The 13,466-nt window shown below is 44.5% G+C and overlaps 1 protein-coding gene across 3 annotated transcripts in view; it reads left to right on the top strand.

Moving 5' to 3' along the window:
- Positions 1-13,466, top strand: part of SLC12A1 (solute carrier family 12 member 1) — a 425,119-nt gene that overhangs the window by 258,275 nt on the left and 153,378 nt on the right. For all 3 annotated transcript variants that reach the window (XM_078684807.1, XM_078684808.1, XM_078684809.1), the window contains exon 18: positions 13,326-13,466. In XM_078684807.1, the coding sequence (XP_078540933.1) occupies positions 13,326-13,466 (141 nt within the window). The remainder of the gene's footprint in view (positions 1-13,325) is intronic.

The following is a 13,466-nucleotide window of genomic DNA, read 5'->3' as shown; positions in this document are numbered from 1 at the left end:
ATGCATAATTGATATCTGTAAGTGCTTCCGGTTGAGGTTTAATTTTTGTGCCAGGACCGTCGTGCCAGAATGAACCCTGCCCTTCATATTTATTCAAGAAGACGCCACCGTTTTGTGCCTGTTGTAACTATTTTACGATGGCGCCGGCAAGCTGCCAGCGCCATCCTAAAATAGTTACTAAATAAAGCAGGCGCTCGAGCACATGCTTGATTTTATCTATTAGAGCTTCCTGTTGAAGCTAATTTAGTAACTATTTTAGGATGGCGCTGGCAGCTTGCCGGCGCCATCGCAAATTAGTTACAACAGGCCAGCAAGGCTTGAACTTTGGCCCCCGGAATCCGCCGCTCACGGATTTGCGAATTCGCTGTAAATTCGCGGGAGTTCGCAGATCGCAAATTTACCGAAAATTCGCAAAATCTGCGAGCGTAACGGATTTTGCGCTCATACTTACTAAGCACGTCAGTTTCAGATTTGCTTGATCAAGAATCAAGATGACCTGATCTCAATTTTATTTTCTGTCTACAGAAAGGAAATGCAGTGATGTAGAACTCAAACCCACCAACCAGGTTAATAAACTAAGATGTCTACACTTTATGCTTTCCTTCATTTATTCCGGGTGACTACCTGCTATATCACAAACTATTTTTAAGAAGCTGCAGCCTTCTGTCTTGCTTTCATTTAGAGAGCTATAAGGACCCATCAGACTTATAAATAGGCAGACTTACTATAATTGACAAAAGACATTAACTACATGATCACTGGAGGAACGACTGCCCAGCTCCTGAAAGTCAGATCGCGCAAGCACTTCAGGCAGACTGTTACAGGAAAAATCTGAAAAAAATATTTTCTCAAATTTAAGCACCCAAATATCTTTCAAAAATCTATCTGAAGACTACCCGTGCACTCATTTTTTATTTATTTATGTATGTGTTTAGTTGAGCGCTTTACATGCCCATGGGCTTAACAGCAATAAATAAATAAACAAAATAGCCCTGCACTCTTCAAAAGGTTCAAATACATGTACATAACATTGATTAGACCATATCAATATTGCAAGTGATTTACAGTAAACAGTTGTTTTCCCAATATGAAAAATGTCGATCAGATCTTGTGATGTTAAAAATTATTCTTTATTCATGTTCTTTAAAATTTGAGGCCTTTTGCCTCCCATTTTTGCTGATTCTTTTAGTTGGCTTTGGAACTCTGAGCACTTTACCATTGCTAACCAGTGCTAAAGGGCATGGGCTTCTTCCCTAAACATGATGACATTGGTTTATACCAGATTGGCAAATTTGTTGTATTGGTTAGTCCTTTCTAAGTGGTATACCATATACTTGTACTTCAAATGCTACTAGTGGGCTGCAGCACTGGATGTGCCATCCACAGAAGTAGCCTTTCAAACCTGTCAATATCATGCCACTGCAGTGCCTGTATGTGCAGTTTACTGTCACTTCGACTTGGCATTTAAAACTACTTGCCAAGCCTTTAACTCCTATTTTAGTACACATAAGTTATCCCTAAGGTAGGCCATAGACAACCCTAAAGTCAGGGTGCTATGTAAATAAAAGATAGGACATGTAACTTTATGTTTTGCCTGTCCTGGTACTGACAAACAAGCTATTTCATTTTTCATTACTTTGAGGCCTCCCGCTCTCAAGGGCAGCATTGGGTGTTCCTTAATATACTTTTATGCTGTAATTCCTGATCGGAGAGGAGTAGACTTTTCATGTTTCATATGTTTGAAATGGTAATGATAAATATTCCTTACGTGTAAAGTTGGATTTAACATTACTGTTTTAAAAATGCCACCTTTAAAAAATAGACTAATAGACCTGGCATCAATGGCGTGAGTCTCCCTCCCATTTTGACGGAATGCCTCCTCTGTTTTGATATGTTTTTGCTGGTTATATGCTTTGGCACTGTGCCATACACATATTCGGTGCCACAGTGCAAGTGCTCCCTATGTTAAATTGATGTACTAATTGGTAATTCCATGATTGGGTTATTTGATTTACCTGTCAGCCCCTAGTACAGTGCACTATGTGTGCCCAGGGCTTGTAAATCAAATGCTGCTGGTGGGCTTGCAGCACTGGTTGTGCCACCCATATAAGCGGCTTGTAAAGTTTGTCTCAGGCCTGCCATTGCAGGGCCTGTGTGCAGTCTAGTACTGCCATGTCGACTTGGCAACTGCACCCACTTGCCTGTCCCTAAACCTTCCCTTTGCTTCATATTAGACACACCTATGGAAGGTCCAAGAGCAGGGTGCATTGTAAGTATAAGGTAGGACATGCTCTGGTGTGTGTAGCATGTCCGAATAGTGAATTACAGCCATTTTCGTTTTTCACTATTGAAGGCTACCTGTTCTCCATAGGCTAGAATGGGCAGTTACACTATTACATTTTTATAATCCTTACTGACTCAGGGAACATGGTAGAAATTCAAATTTAATATGCCTGAACTCAGAATGATAAAATATATATTTTAGTAAAGTTGGTTTTAATATTCTGTGTTTGAAAATACCACTTTTAGAAAGTAGGTATTTTTTTTGCCTAACTGTCCAGGCCTGCCTCTGCTAGCAGGACTGGGGATTACAGGAGACAGGCTGGGGCAGCCCAGTGGTGATTAGAGAGATATGCATCTAGGTGGGAGGGAGGAGTTGCACCTGGGACCTGAATAGGGCTGGGCTTTCCCTCTACAATGCTGGCTACACCTCCTGTGGCTTGTCTGATGTCTCTGCTCTGCAGTGTGAAAGGAGAGAAGGAATCTTGTCAACAAAGTGCTCCAGAGCTGTGCCTTCCCTCCCCTGTGCTGACTCCACCTCCTGTGGGGCGTCTGATGTCTCTGCACTGCACAGTGAAAGGAAGGAGAGAGGCATGTAAACAAAGTACTCAGGAACTGGTTTGGACTAGGCAGAGGCCTCTCTGCCTTCAGAGAACAAAGGATTTGGGGTGTAAATATTGGGACCCTGATCCCAAGAAATTAGATCACTTCTGGAACAAGAAACCTTTTGCAAAGGAGAAGAACCAAGGAAGCTGCAGGGGCTTTTCTTCCCCTCTGCCAGTGTGCTGTTTGCTGGGTTGGCCTGCAGTGGTTGCTTCATTGCCAAGGTAAGGTAAGGTAAGTATACTTGTAAAGCGCACTGTTACTCCATCTCGGAGTGTCCTGGCGCTGTATACCGCTGGAGAGCCCGTCCTGGCTTTTCTGTGTGAGATGGTCCCTCCTGGGCACCTCCAAGGTGAAGCCAGGCATCCCCAGCGCTGATGGGGCCGTTGTGGAGATTAAGCAAGCTATTGCCCAGAGTTGCAGGGTGGGACCCATGGTTAGCGTAGGCACCTCGGCGAGAATTATCGAGTCCGGGGACATTGACCCAAGACCCTGCCGCGTTGGGAATTGAACCCTGGTGCCGGGCCGATCTCTGCTTCAGGGTCTGCCGCTTCTAACCAGTGAGCCACACTTCTCCACGAAGGAAAGAAGAAGGAACTTTTTAAGGACTTTCATCATCTTCAGAATATTCTCCAAGGGCTTGAACTGTGCTTGCCTTCTGCTGAAGTCTCAGGGACAAAAGACTTCATCTCCAGCTCCCCTCTGAATTTCCTTGCTGGGAAATCTCAACTCCAGACATTTGCGTATCGCTGGGAGTTGGAAGCGTGACGCATCGAGAAGAAGCGTGCGCCGCTGCAGCTGAAATCGTCGCAACGCCGGAGAAGCGAGCCTTCGCCGCATTTCTCTGGAAGCGTGTGTTCATCGAAGCTGCCTGCTGTCGCATCACCGGAGAAGCGTGACGCCATCTAGAGAGTCGCCATCGCGTCACCAGAGAAGCGTGTTGCAGGGCCTGTCGCGGCTCCAAAGTACAGAGTCGCCGCCAGGCTGCCAGGGCGTCTACGCATTCTCATCGCATCGCCGCATTAAGGGCGCCATCTTCTCGCATAGCAACCGATCATCGCATCGGATCAAGGCGCCATCTTGCGCACCGCAACAGGCCCGCAGGCCGAGAATCTACGCATCACCTCTGCACCGATAAGGATCATGACGCATCCCCTACTCTGAGCAAGCATTGAGGCACGACGCATCATTTCTCCCGGATCACGGAACCGACGCATCTCCCCTTTTGCGAGCCTTTTGTTTACTTTGCGTTACGCATCCATGTACTTTGTTGAGTACTTTGTCGTATTTATCAACAACTTGAACTAAGTAACTTTGATCATCTGTAAAGCAATCTTAAGTGTAGTATTGTGGATTTTTGTCGTTTGCGGTCTTGTGTTTAAGTTTATATAAAGAATACTTATTTTTATAAAACCTGTGTTGTGTCCATCTGTAGTGTTTTCACTATGTTACTGTGTATATACACAAATGCTTAACACACTGCCTCTGAGATAAGCTTGTCTGCTCGTGCTAAGCTACCAAGGGGGTGAGCAGGGGTTATTAAGGAGTGTAATCTCCTTATCCTGACTTAAAAGTAAGGGTCCCTATTTGGACAGAGGTGAATACCATTGCCAACTAGAGACCTAACATAGACATTTCTCTGTACTTATAGCTCTTTGTGCCTTACAGCTTTTCGCCAAAACATGTCTGGGTCAGGTGATAGCTACACTTTGTGCATTCCCTCTACACAGCCACACACAAAGGAAGGTGAGGCTTCTCTGAGTGCTCATCTATAATACTCTGCATTCTGGTTGCTCTTCCTGGGCAGGGAGGAATGGTAGGGGCTGACACTTGCATTTCAATAGGTAGTGTCCTGTCCACACACATATAACAAATTTACCCCCCACATGTAGCCTGGCAGACAGGGCTGGGTTGAAAGGGGTTCTTGTGCATTCAGAGAGTTGCTTTGAAGTCACCCCCTACATTTAAGGCACTTTTGGGTATAAGTACTGGATCTCTGATTCCCTGAAATCAGACATTTCTGGATCTTCAACTGGACTTCTTTTGGAAGGACTGCTGTGCTGCTTAAAGGATTCAACTGGACAAACTGCTGTTTGCGTGTTGCCCTGCTGCTCCCTGACTCTGCTGTTGGAGAGCTGAACTCTGCTTTTCCTCCAAATGATCTCCAAGGGCTTACTGGCATACCTCCTGTTGTCTGAAGTCTCAGGGCCACTAAAGACTTCCCAGAATTCTGCTGTTGCTTCTGGACTCTTTCTTCTGTGGGTCCTACCCAACCCTGAGGTGCACTCTCCAAGTTCTGGGCCTCAGAAGGAATACACTCATATTCAATGTTCCATCTACTTTTTGGACTAAGTTTTTATTCCCAATTATTTATATTATCGTATATTGCAGTCTCTTGATGGGGTGAGAGGTCTTTCCTGCATACAGTTTGTTGCCGTAGTCAAGTCATCTGGTGACAATGGCTTGTGTGATGGTCCGCCTGGTGTCGATGGTGAGCCACTTGAAGATCGTATAGAGCATACAAAGGGTGAGGAAGTAGGTGGACGATACTGCGTTTATCTGTTTTTTCATGGTGAGCTTACTGTCTGGAGTGGTGCCAAGGTTGCAGTGTGGTTGTTGGGAGTGAGTGAGGGTCCACATTTGGGAGACCTGCAGGCGCTGTTCTATGGGGACTTGTTATTCTCGAAGATCAGCATAGGCATTTGGCTCTCATCCTGTCAGCAATGCCCATCATGCACCTGCGGAAGTTGGAGAGCATGGTGGAGTGGTCTTCTGATAGTGAGAGGATGAGCTGGGTATCATTGATGTAGGATGATATGATGTTCAGTCCATGTGATCTGACAAAGTTTGCCAAGCGAGACATGTAGGTGTTAAACTGTGTAGGGCTCAGGAATTAACCTTTGAGGGATGCTGCCGATGGTGTTCTTGAGTGCTGATGTGGAGGAGGGGCAGGCATATTCTCTGGGTTCCTCTGGTGTGGAAGGAAGCAATCCACCTGAGGGCATCTCCTTGGAGTCCAATGTTGTGAAGTCTTTTGATCAGGGTGTGGTGTGAAACTGTGTTGAACGCTGCCTAGAGGTTCAAGAAGATTTGGCTGTCGCTTTTCCTTGGTCAAGGAGGTACTGATGTCTTCTGTGGCTGCAATCAGGGCAGTTTCAGTGCTGTGGTTGGTGCATAATCGGAATTTAGAAGTGTCCAGAAGTTTGTTGTTCTCAATTTGTTCTGTTAGTTGGTGGTTATTGGCCTTCTTGAGGACTTTTGCGATAAAGGGCAGCAGAGAGATGGGGCGGTAGTTCTTGAGTTTGTTGTGGTCAGAGGATGGTTTCTTGAGTAGGGGGTTGACTTCTGTGAGTTTACATTCTTTGAGGAAGGTGGCCATGGTGATGGATGGGATGAAGATGGTGGTGAGCTCGCTGCTGATCATCCTACTCCCGAAGTTGAAGATGTTTTGGGGGCAGGGATCCGTGAGTGCTCCTGTGTGGACAGAGTTCATGATGGCTGTTGTGCGTTGCATGGTGAGCTGGTACCAGGTGGTGAGCAGGTGGTAATGTTCCTCATTCATGGGGGTGAAATGGCTGAGGATGTCAATGGGTCAGCATTAAAAGTTTCTGTAGATGGTTGAGTTCTTGTGGAAGAAGTCCGCCATGGTGTCACAAAGTTCCTGGGGAGGGGTGATGACGTTTTCGATGGCTTAGGGACTAGAGAACTCTCTAACAATGTTGAACAGTTCTTTGCTGTGGTTGGAGCTTCCTTCAATGTGTCGGCCAGGGCACTTCTTTTTGTCTTTTTCAGGAGTTGGTGTTATTGATTGAGGGCTGTTTTGAAAGTGGCTCAATTCGTAGATCTATGCTAATGCACTGTTTTATTCTGAGTTATTTGCAGGTGTGTTTCATGGTTCTTAGTCATGCAGTGTACCAACTGGCTTGCTTGGAGTACCTCTTGAGCTTGGTGGGTTTGCTGGGGGGTATTCTGTCAGCGCACTTTGTGATCCAGACAGAGAAGTTCTTTACCGCCTGTTCAAGATTGGTTGTGCTCTGTGGGTGGGAGGAGTTCAGGGCGTCATTAGAGTAAGAATATGTGTGATGATCTCTGTAATTCTTTATAGTACATTTTTAGGGCAAAATTCAGCTACATAAAACATATGTTACTGGAATCTGGAGGTTTTAAGAGTCTGTCATGAAAATGTTCTTAAATTAAAGAACTAGTTATCCTTCCAGCAAACGCCTTTCCATTTTTCTGCCTCAACTATCAGTTTTGTAGTTCTTATACATGGTATAAATATATCATGATCTGAAATGATGTCTTCCACAAATTTTGGACTCAACGATTTCCAGGAAAGGTCGATTTTCGGTGACTCTTTGTTGATTTAAAAATCAATGATAGTGTATTTAAAATCTGGCAGAAACATGACATTCATTATTTCGGGAGATTTCTTCAGTACAATCATTTCACTTCATCTGATGGTCAGCATGATTTTCCATCGTTAAACTGATTGATCTACAGCCATTATTTTCTTCTTTTATAGATACCCCCATGATTTCTTGCTTTGTTTCCGAATTATAATAGAGAGCCCCGTTTAACCATTATAGACTTTCTTTAAATTGGGTGTGGGTCTGAACATTTGAGATGATAGGCGGTTTATTTATGGATAGCATTGAATCCAATGAATCCACAAATCTCCAGCTCCATCTCTATCAACACATTATATGTCTATACCGTATATACCTTTGGATATTTCATTTTTGATACTGCACCTCCTCAGCAGTTGCTTGGTGTAGGGAAGAGTGAGTAGGTATGGTGCATATGTTTAGCAAAAGTCATTTGGATCAGATATTTTTATAAAATTAATATAGTGTTCAATACAGTCTGGGTCAGAATACCTGCACTGAGTACATTTGGGTACAGCTGCCTCCATATCAACATGGATTACATCCTTTGTAAAGTTCAGGATGGGGTGTTGGCTGCTTCTATCACAGCAGTGGCTGGAGTAGGACAATCACGCAGCAATTCACTGGATTAATTACTTAATACAGTGCTCATCATTTGCCCGAACTATGTCAAAGGCTAGAGAAAGACTTTTCATAGTTTAGTTATCCTATCATCATGTACAAGCACAGTAAGGGACTTTTTTCATGAGTATTATTGTGTTTGTTTTTATTTTGAAGTTTATGTGTTGATCTGATGTAATCTCTGTTTTCTATTGCCTTCTATAAATATATTTTTAAAAAGACTGTGCTAGAATGTAAAAATTGTTAGATCTGTCAGCCTTTAGATTGTCTTCCTCCAAACTTTTTGCTTTGTTACTCCATTTTTGTTGATCTCATTTTTGTTGGCCTTGGGACTCTGTGCAGTTTACCACTGCTAATCCATGCTAAAGTCTGTGCGCTCACTCCCTAAATCATGGTAATATTGGATTTCACCCAATTGGCAATTTAATTTGTTTATAACTCCATAGTACAATGGCACCATGTCTACCCAGAGCCTATAAATTAAATGCTACTAGTGCACCTGCAGCACTAATTGTGCCACCCGCTTAAGTAGCCTGTCAAACAAGTCTCAGGCTTGGCATTACAGCCTGTGTGTACAGTTTTAAACTGCCATTTTGACCTACCATACTAAATCTTTTTCCAGGCCTAAACCTTGCTTTTTAATACACACGTGTCACCGCTAGGGTTGGCCCTAATGAGCCCATAGAGCAGGGTGCAGTGTAATTAAAACGTTGGGCATATTCTAAAGAATTATAATTTAAAACCCTCTTTATTGGTAAAGTCAGATTTTAAGTCATTATTATGAAAATGCCACTTTTAGAAAGTTGAAAAACCAAAGGTGGTGATGGACGGAGCGTTGACAATACAAACACTCACCCCCAGTCAACTGATCTGGGTTTATTCCATCACCATTCTTTAGCTCACTCCGCCACCCCAGTTCAGACATGGCCATATGCAAATCAGTTTGACCCTGTGCCTCATGGGAACAGTCCAGCCCGAACTGCCAAGCCATGTCTTCCATGGACCGGAATCAAGCTTCCCAGGACCGGTTTCTGGCATTACAGCCGTCTTCAGCTGGGCTTGCTTGACTCCAGTGGCAAAGTGAGCAAGGTACTCACGTCTGAGCATACCCTGCCAACTTATGGCGAACAAAGAAAAACCAAAGGTGGTGATGGACGGAGCGTTGACAATACAAACACTCACCTCCAGTCAACTGATCTGGGTTTAATCCATCACCGTTCTTTAGCTCACTCCGCCACCCCAGTTCAGACATGGCCATATGCAAATCAGTCTGACCCTGTGCCTCATGGGAACAGTCCAGTCCGAACTGGAAAGCCATGTCTTCCCTGGACCGGAATCAAGCTTCCCAGGACCGGTTTCTGGCATTACAGCCGTCTTCAGCCGGGCTTGCTTGACTCCGGTGGCAAAGTGAGCAAGGGACTCACGTCTGAGCATACCTTGCCAACTTAGGGCGAACAAAGAACAACCAAAGGTGGTGATGGACGGAGCGTTGACAATACAAACTCTCACCCCCAGTCAACTGATCTGGGTTTAATCCATCACCGTTCTTTAGCTCACTCCGCCACCCCAGTTCAGACATGGCCATATGTAAATCAGTCTGACCCTGTGCCTCATGGAAACTGTCCAGCCCGAACTGCCAAGCCATGTCTTCCCTGGACCGGAATCAAGCTTCCCAGGACCGGTTACTGGCATTACAGCCATCTTCAGCCGGGCTTGCTTGACTCCAGTGGCAAAGTGAGCAAGGGACTCATCACCACTCCCTTTTGTACCGCTTTGGCCGCCATAAGTGTGGCAAGGTATGCTCAGACTTGAGTCCCTTGCTCACTTTGCCACTGGATTCAAGCAAGCCGGGCTGAAGACGGCTGGAATGCCAGAAACTGGTCCTCGGAAGCTTGTTTCCGGTCCAGGGAAGGCATGGCTTGGCAGTTCGGGCTGGACTGTTCCCATGAGGCACAGGGTCAGACTGATTTGCATATAGCCATGTTTGAACTGGGGTGGCAGAGTGGGCTAAAGAACGGTGATGGATCAGACCCAGATCTTTTGACTGGGTGTGAGTGTTTGATTGGTTCAGATGCTCCGTCCATCACCACCCCCTTTTGTACCGCTTTGGCCACCATAAGTGTGGCAGGTTATGCTCAAACGTGAGTCCTTTGCTCACTTTGCCACTGGATTCAAGCAAGCCGGGCTGAAGACGGCTGGAATGCCAGAAACCGGTCCTCGGAAGCTTGTTCCCGGTCCAGGGAAGGCATGGCTTAGCAGTTCGGGCTGGACTGTTCCCATGAGGCACAGGGTCAGACTGATTTGCATATAGCCATGTGTGAACTGGGGTGGCAGAGTGGGCTAAAGAACGGTGATGGATCAAACCCAGATCTTTTGACTGGGTGTGAGTGTTTGATTGGTTCAGATGCTTCGTCCATCACCACCCCCTTTTGTACCACTTTTAGAAAGTTGGCATTTTCTTGTCCCAATCATTTGGTGACTGCAGCATGTATTCTGGGACACATCTGTTGGTGTAGCTGGCAGTTGGTCTTTGTATATTACTCCAAAACACTGAGACAAATGGTGAATAGGTGTTGACTGGATGGGCCATCTCTCACTTGATAGGGGAGAACCTTTCAACTACAACACTTGAACATCACAATGGCTCTGCCTTATTATACTCACAAAGGGTTTCACACTAGTTTTTTGTGCCCCGAGACAAGCTGGGGCCAGGGCAGGGAGGCAGCAAATTCCAGACACCTTTGGGGCTGGAAACCTCCAAAAACTTCTCCTCATTTAAAGCTGGTATCAAGTATAAACAGTGGTCTCTCAGACCTTACTCTTCAATACACCTCTGGACCTGTGGAAGACTCAGAATGACTGATGTGCTGCTCTGTTGAAAGTAGAACTGCTATTTTGTTGCCCTGCTACTCTGCTGCCCTGCTCCCTGAGAGAAAAGTACTGGACCTGCCTCTTGAACCCAGGATCACAAAAATTACTCAAAGAGCTAGTTGGCTCGCCTCCTGATCAGTGCCTCAGGGACAGAAAAGGCTCACACCACCTTGAAATCAGCACCTGGACTCTGCCTGCTGACCCCACGGGGTGGTGCCACCCCAGTCCTGGACTCTTGAAAGTGTGCCTGACAATGCTCTGCCAGCCCAGCTGTGGTCTCTTGGATAGAACTGATGCAGCACAACACATCTCCTTGCAGCTCTGCATTGAAACCACCTCTGAATGATCCGCCTCTGACCCAGGGCCTCATATCGCTGCCTGCAACGCATCCCCAAGGCAGGACTTCACATCATAAGCTTTGTAAACAGCATACTCGACGACGACACAGGACTTCGCATCGCAAGACCCATCGAAGGCTTTATCATATCCCCCACTGCGCGATACATCTCCAGTACAGGACTACACATCACAGCCTGCAGCTTTTTCTGAACCATTGATGCGTGACACATCCTCAACGCGGGATGTCACAACACTCAGCAACAAGGATTTACGGTGCTTTGTTCAGTGGCCCTAACTTGCTTACTGTATCCGGTCTGCGCTCCATCGCAGTCGGTGTGAACTTGTGCCTTTGTGCCGGTCTGCTGTGACCAGATAACCACAGTTAGCACTTTGTGCTTCTAGATACTATGTTTATCTAAATCTTTAAAATTGCACATCTCCGGCTCTACTGATTACATGTTTGCTGTTAAGGTGTCAAATTATTTATGACATTTTACCCTATTTTCCTAAATTGATGGGTTTTTTTTTCTTGTGTTATACTTCACTTTGATACTGTTGGTGTGCTGCATAAATACTTTACAAATTGCCCCTAAGTTAAACATGAATGCTTTTGTGCCAAGCTGCCAGGGGGTTAAGCACAGGTTAATTTAGGGTCTGCTTGTGTTTTTCCATGACAAATTGTAGTTGCTGCTTGAGTAGAGTTGCACCCCCCTCAACCTGTAACGCAATTTCCTACAAAAATCAATTACAAAAATGCAAGGAGCAGCATTGTAAACAATATGCTGTGTTTTTGGCCAGTTTTGAACTGGGTGAGGTAAAAAAGATTGAAAGCTGCAAATTGTGTATCTGATTATGGGCAATGTGTTAAATATGGAAATTCCAGATGTAAGTGGAAAGTGCAGCAGCTACGGAATTGTATAATTCCAGCAGCCCTGACTAATATAACTTGACTTCTCAGAAAACAAAACGTATATCAAACAGGATTTGCTTTTGTTAAGAAGTTAGAGGAAAAAGAAGACAAGTGGTATGTGTGGCTTGTTTCTGACATTTACTTTCAGAATCTGTTTTCTAGTAAATGTAAACACCAGTCTACTAAGTAGAACCATAAAAAATATTAATACAATGGAGTTTGGGAGTTTCTTCCAACAGGCAGCGTCAGCACATGGGCCTATCCCTAAGATAAATCTTTTTTTAACCATTGTGCCATGAAAACATTAAACGCAAAGGTGTGTTTTTTTTCCTAACTGAAGCTTTTAATTATTTTAAAACAGGTTAGTCAGAAAGCAGTATTGAAGTAAATTCATTCAGTAAAATACCCAAACTCAAGTATAACTTTTTTGTTAAGCAATTTTATGACTGGTGTTAGACTTTTTGATTTTACGATTTTTTTTTTATAGAAATGTATTTACTTTTAGGGGCTATCACCCGACCCTTTTAACCCATTGGCCTGTTGTTCTGTCATTTACATTTTTCTTGCACCCTCTACAGTCTACAACAAAACAACATGGGTAAATAAGTTAGACCTTTTCAGCCATTGGCTAGCTTCACTCTGAGTGACAGCACTCTGCTGCTTCATGAGGTCAACATCCACACACAAAGTAGGTCCTTTAAGTACCAGGGACCATTGTGGCAAAATGTGCTTTTTCAGACTAAAAACATTTTTGCTTTTAGCCAGTGCTTTTGTATATTGGTGATAGCCAAGCAATTCCCAAGCAATAAAGTTTCACAGAAAAAATGGCAAAAAAAGCACTCACAAAGCCAAAGGGCTGCCAGCCAATGGCATACCTATTGGATTTGTCAACACTTGTTTTGTAAAGCATTTAAATATCTTACCAGTACGGTTTTTGCAGTTTCAAACTACTCTTGCCAATGGGTGACCCCTTACTGTCCCTCTCCAAAATCTCTACTTTCTTCAATGGTGAGGGCGTCCAACATCAATTAGGGTGTTATGTGCTCTGAAACAAATACAATAAATAAATAAAGACGTGTATGCAGGAAACAAAATCACCCAGTTGTTACAATCTTACAACATTTATTTGAATAAAAGTAACAATGATTAATTGGAAACAATGAAATTCAGAATATATATACATGCAATTGGCTAAATCATAGGTCTTGATCGGAGGGCCCTCTGTCTTTTAGGCTGAAGGATGTGCTTTACTTACATCTATGAGGGAGGCAAACCTGCACACAATTTTAGACACTGTCTACTGTTATCCCTAGGGACCAAGGAAGCAGGCAGTGAAGGAGATGAACACTGGCATGGAGAAGAAGCAGGCCTGGCTCACGAAGAACCAAAGGAGAGCTTTTTATGCTGCTGTGGCTGCTGACAATTTTAGAGATGGCGTGAAAAGCCTACTGCAG

This window comes from Lissotriton helveticus, chromosome 3_2 (assembly GCF_964261635.1).
Source record: "Lissotriton helveticus chromosome 3_2, aLisHel1.1, whole genome shotgun sequence".
Taxonomy (NCBI): domain Eukaryota; kingdom Metazoa; phylum Chordata; class Amphibia; order Caudata; family Salamandridae; genus Lissotriton; species Lissotriton helveticus.
Note: the sequence above shows the minus strand (reverse complement) of the source record. Positions and strands in the feature narration are given on the sequence as shown.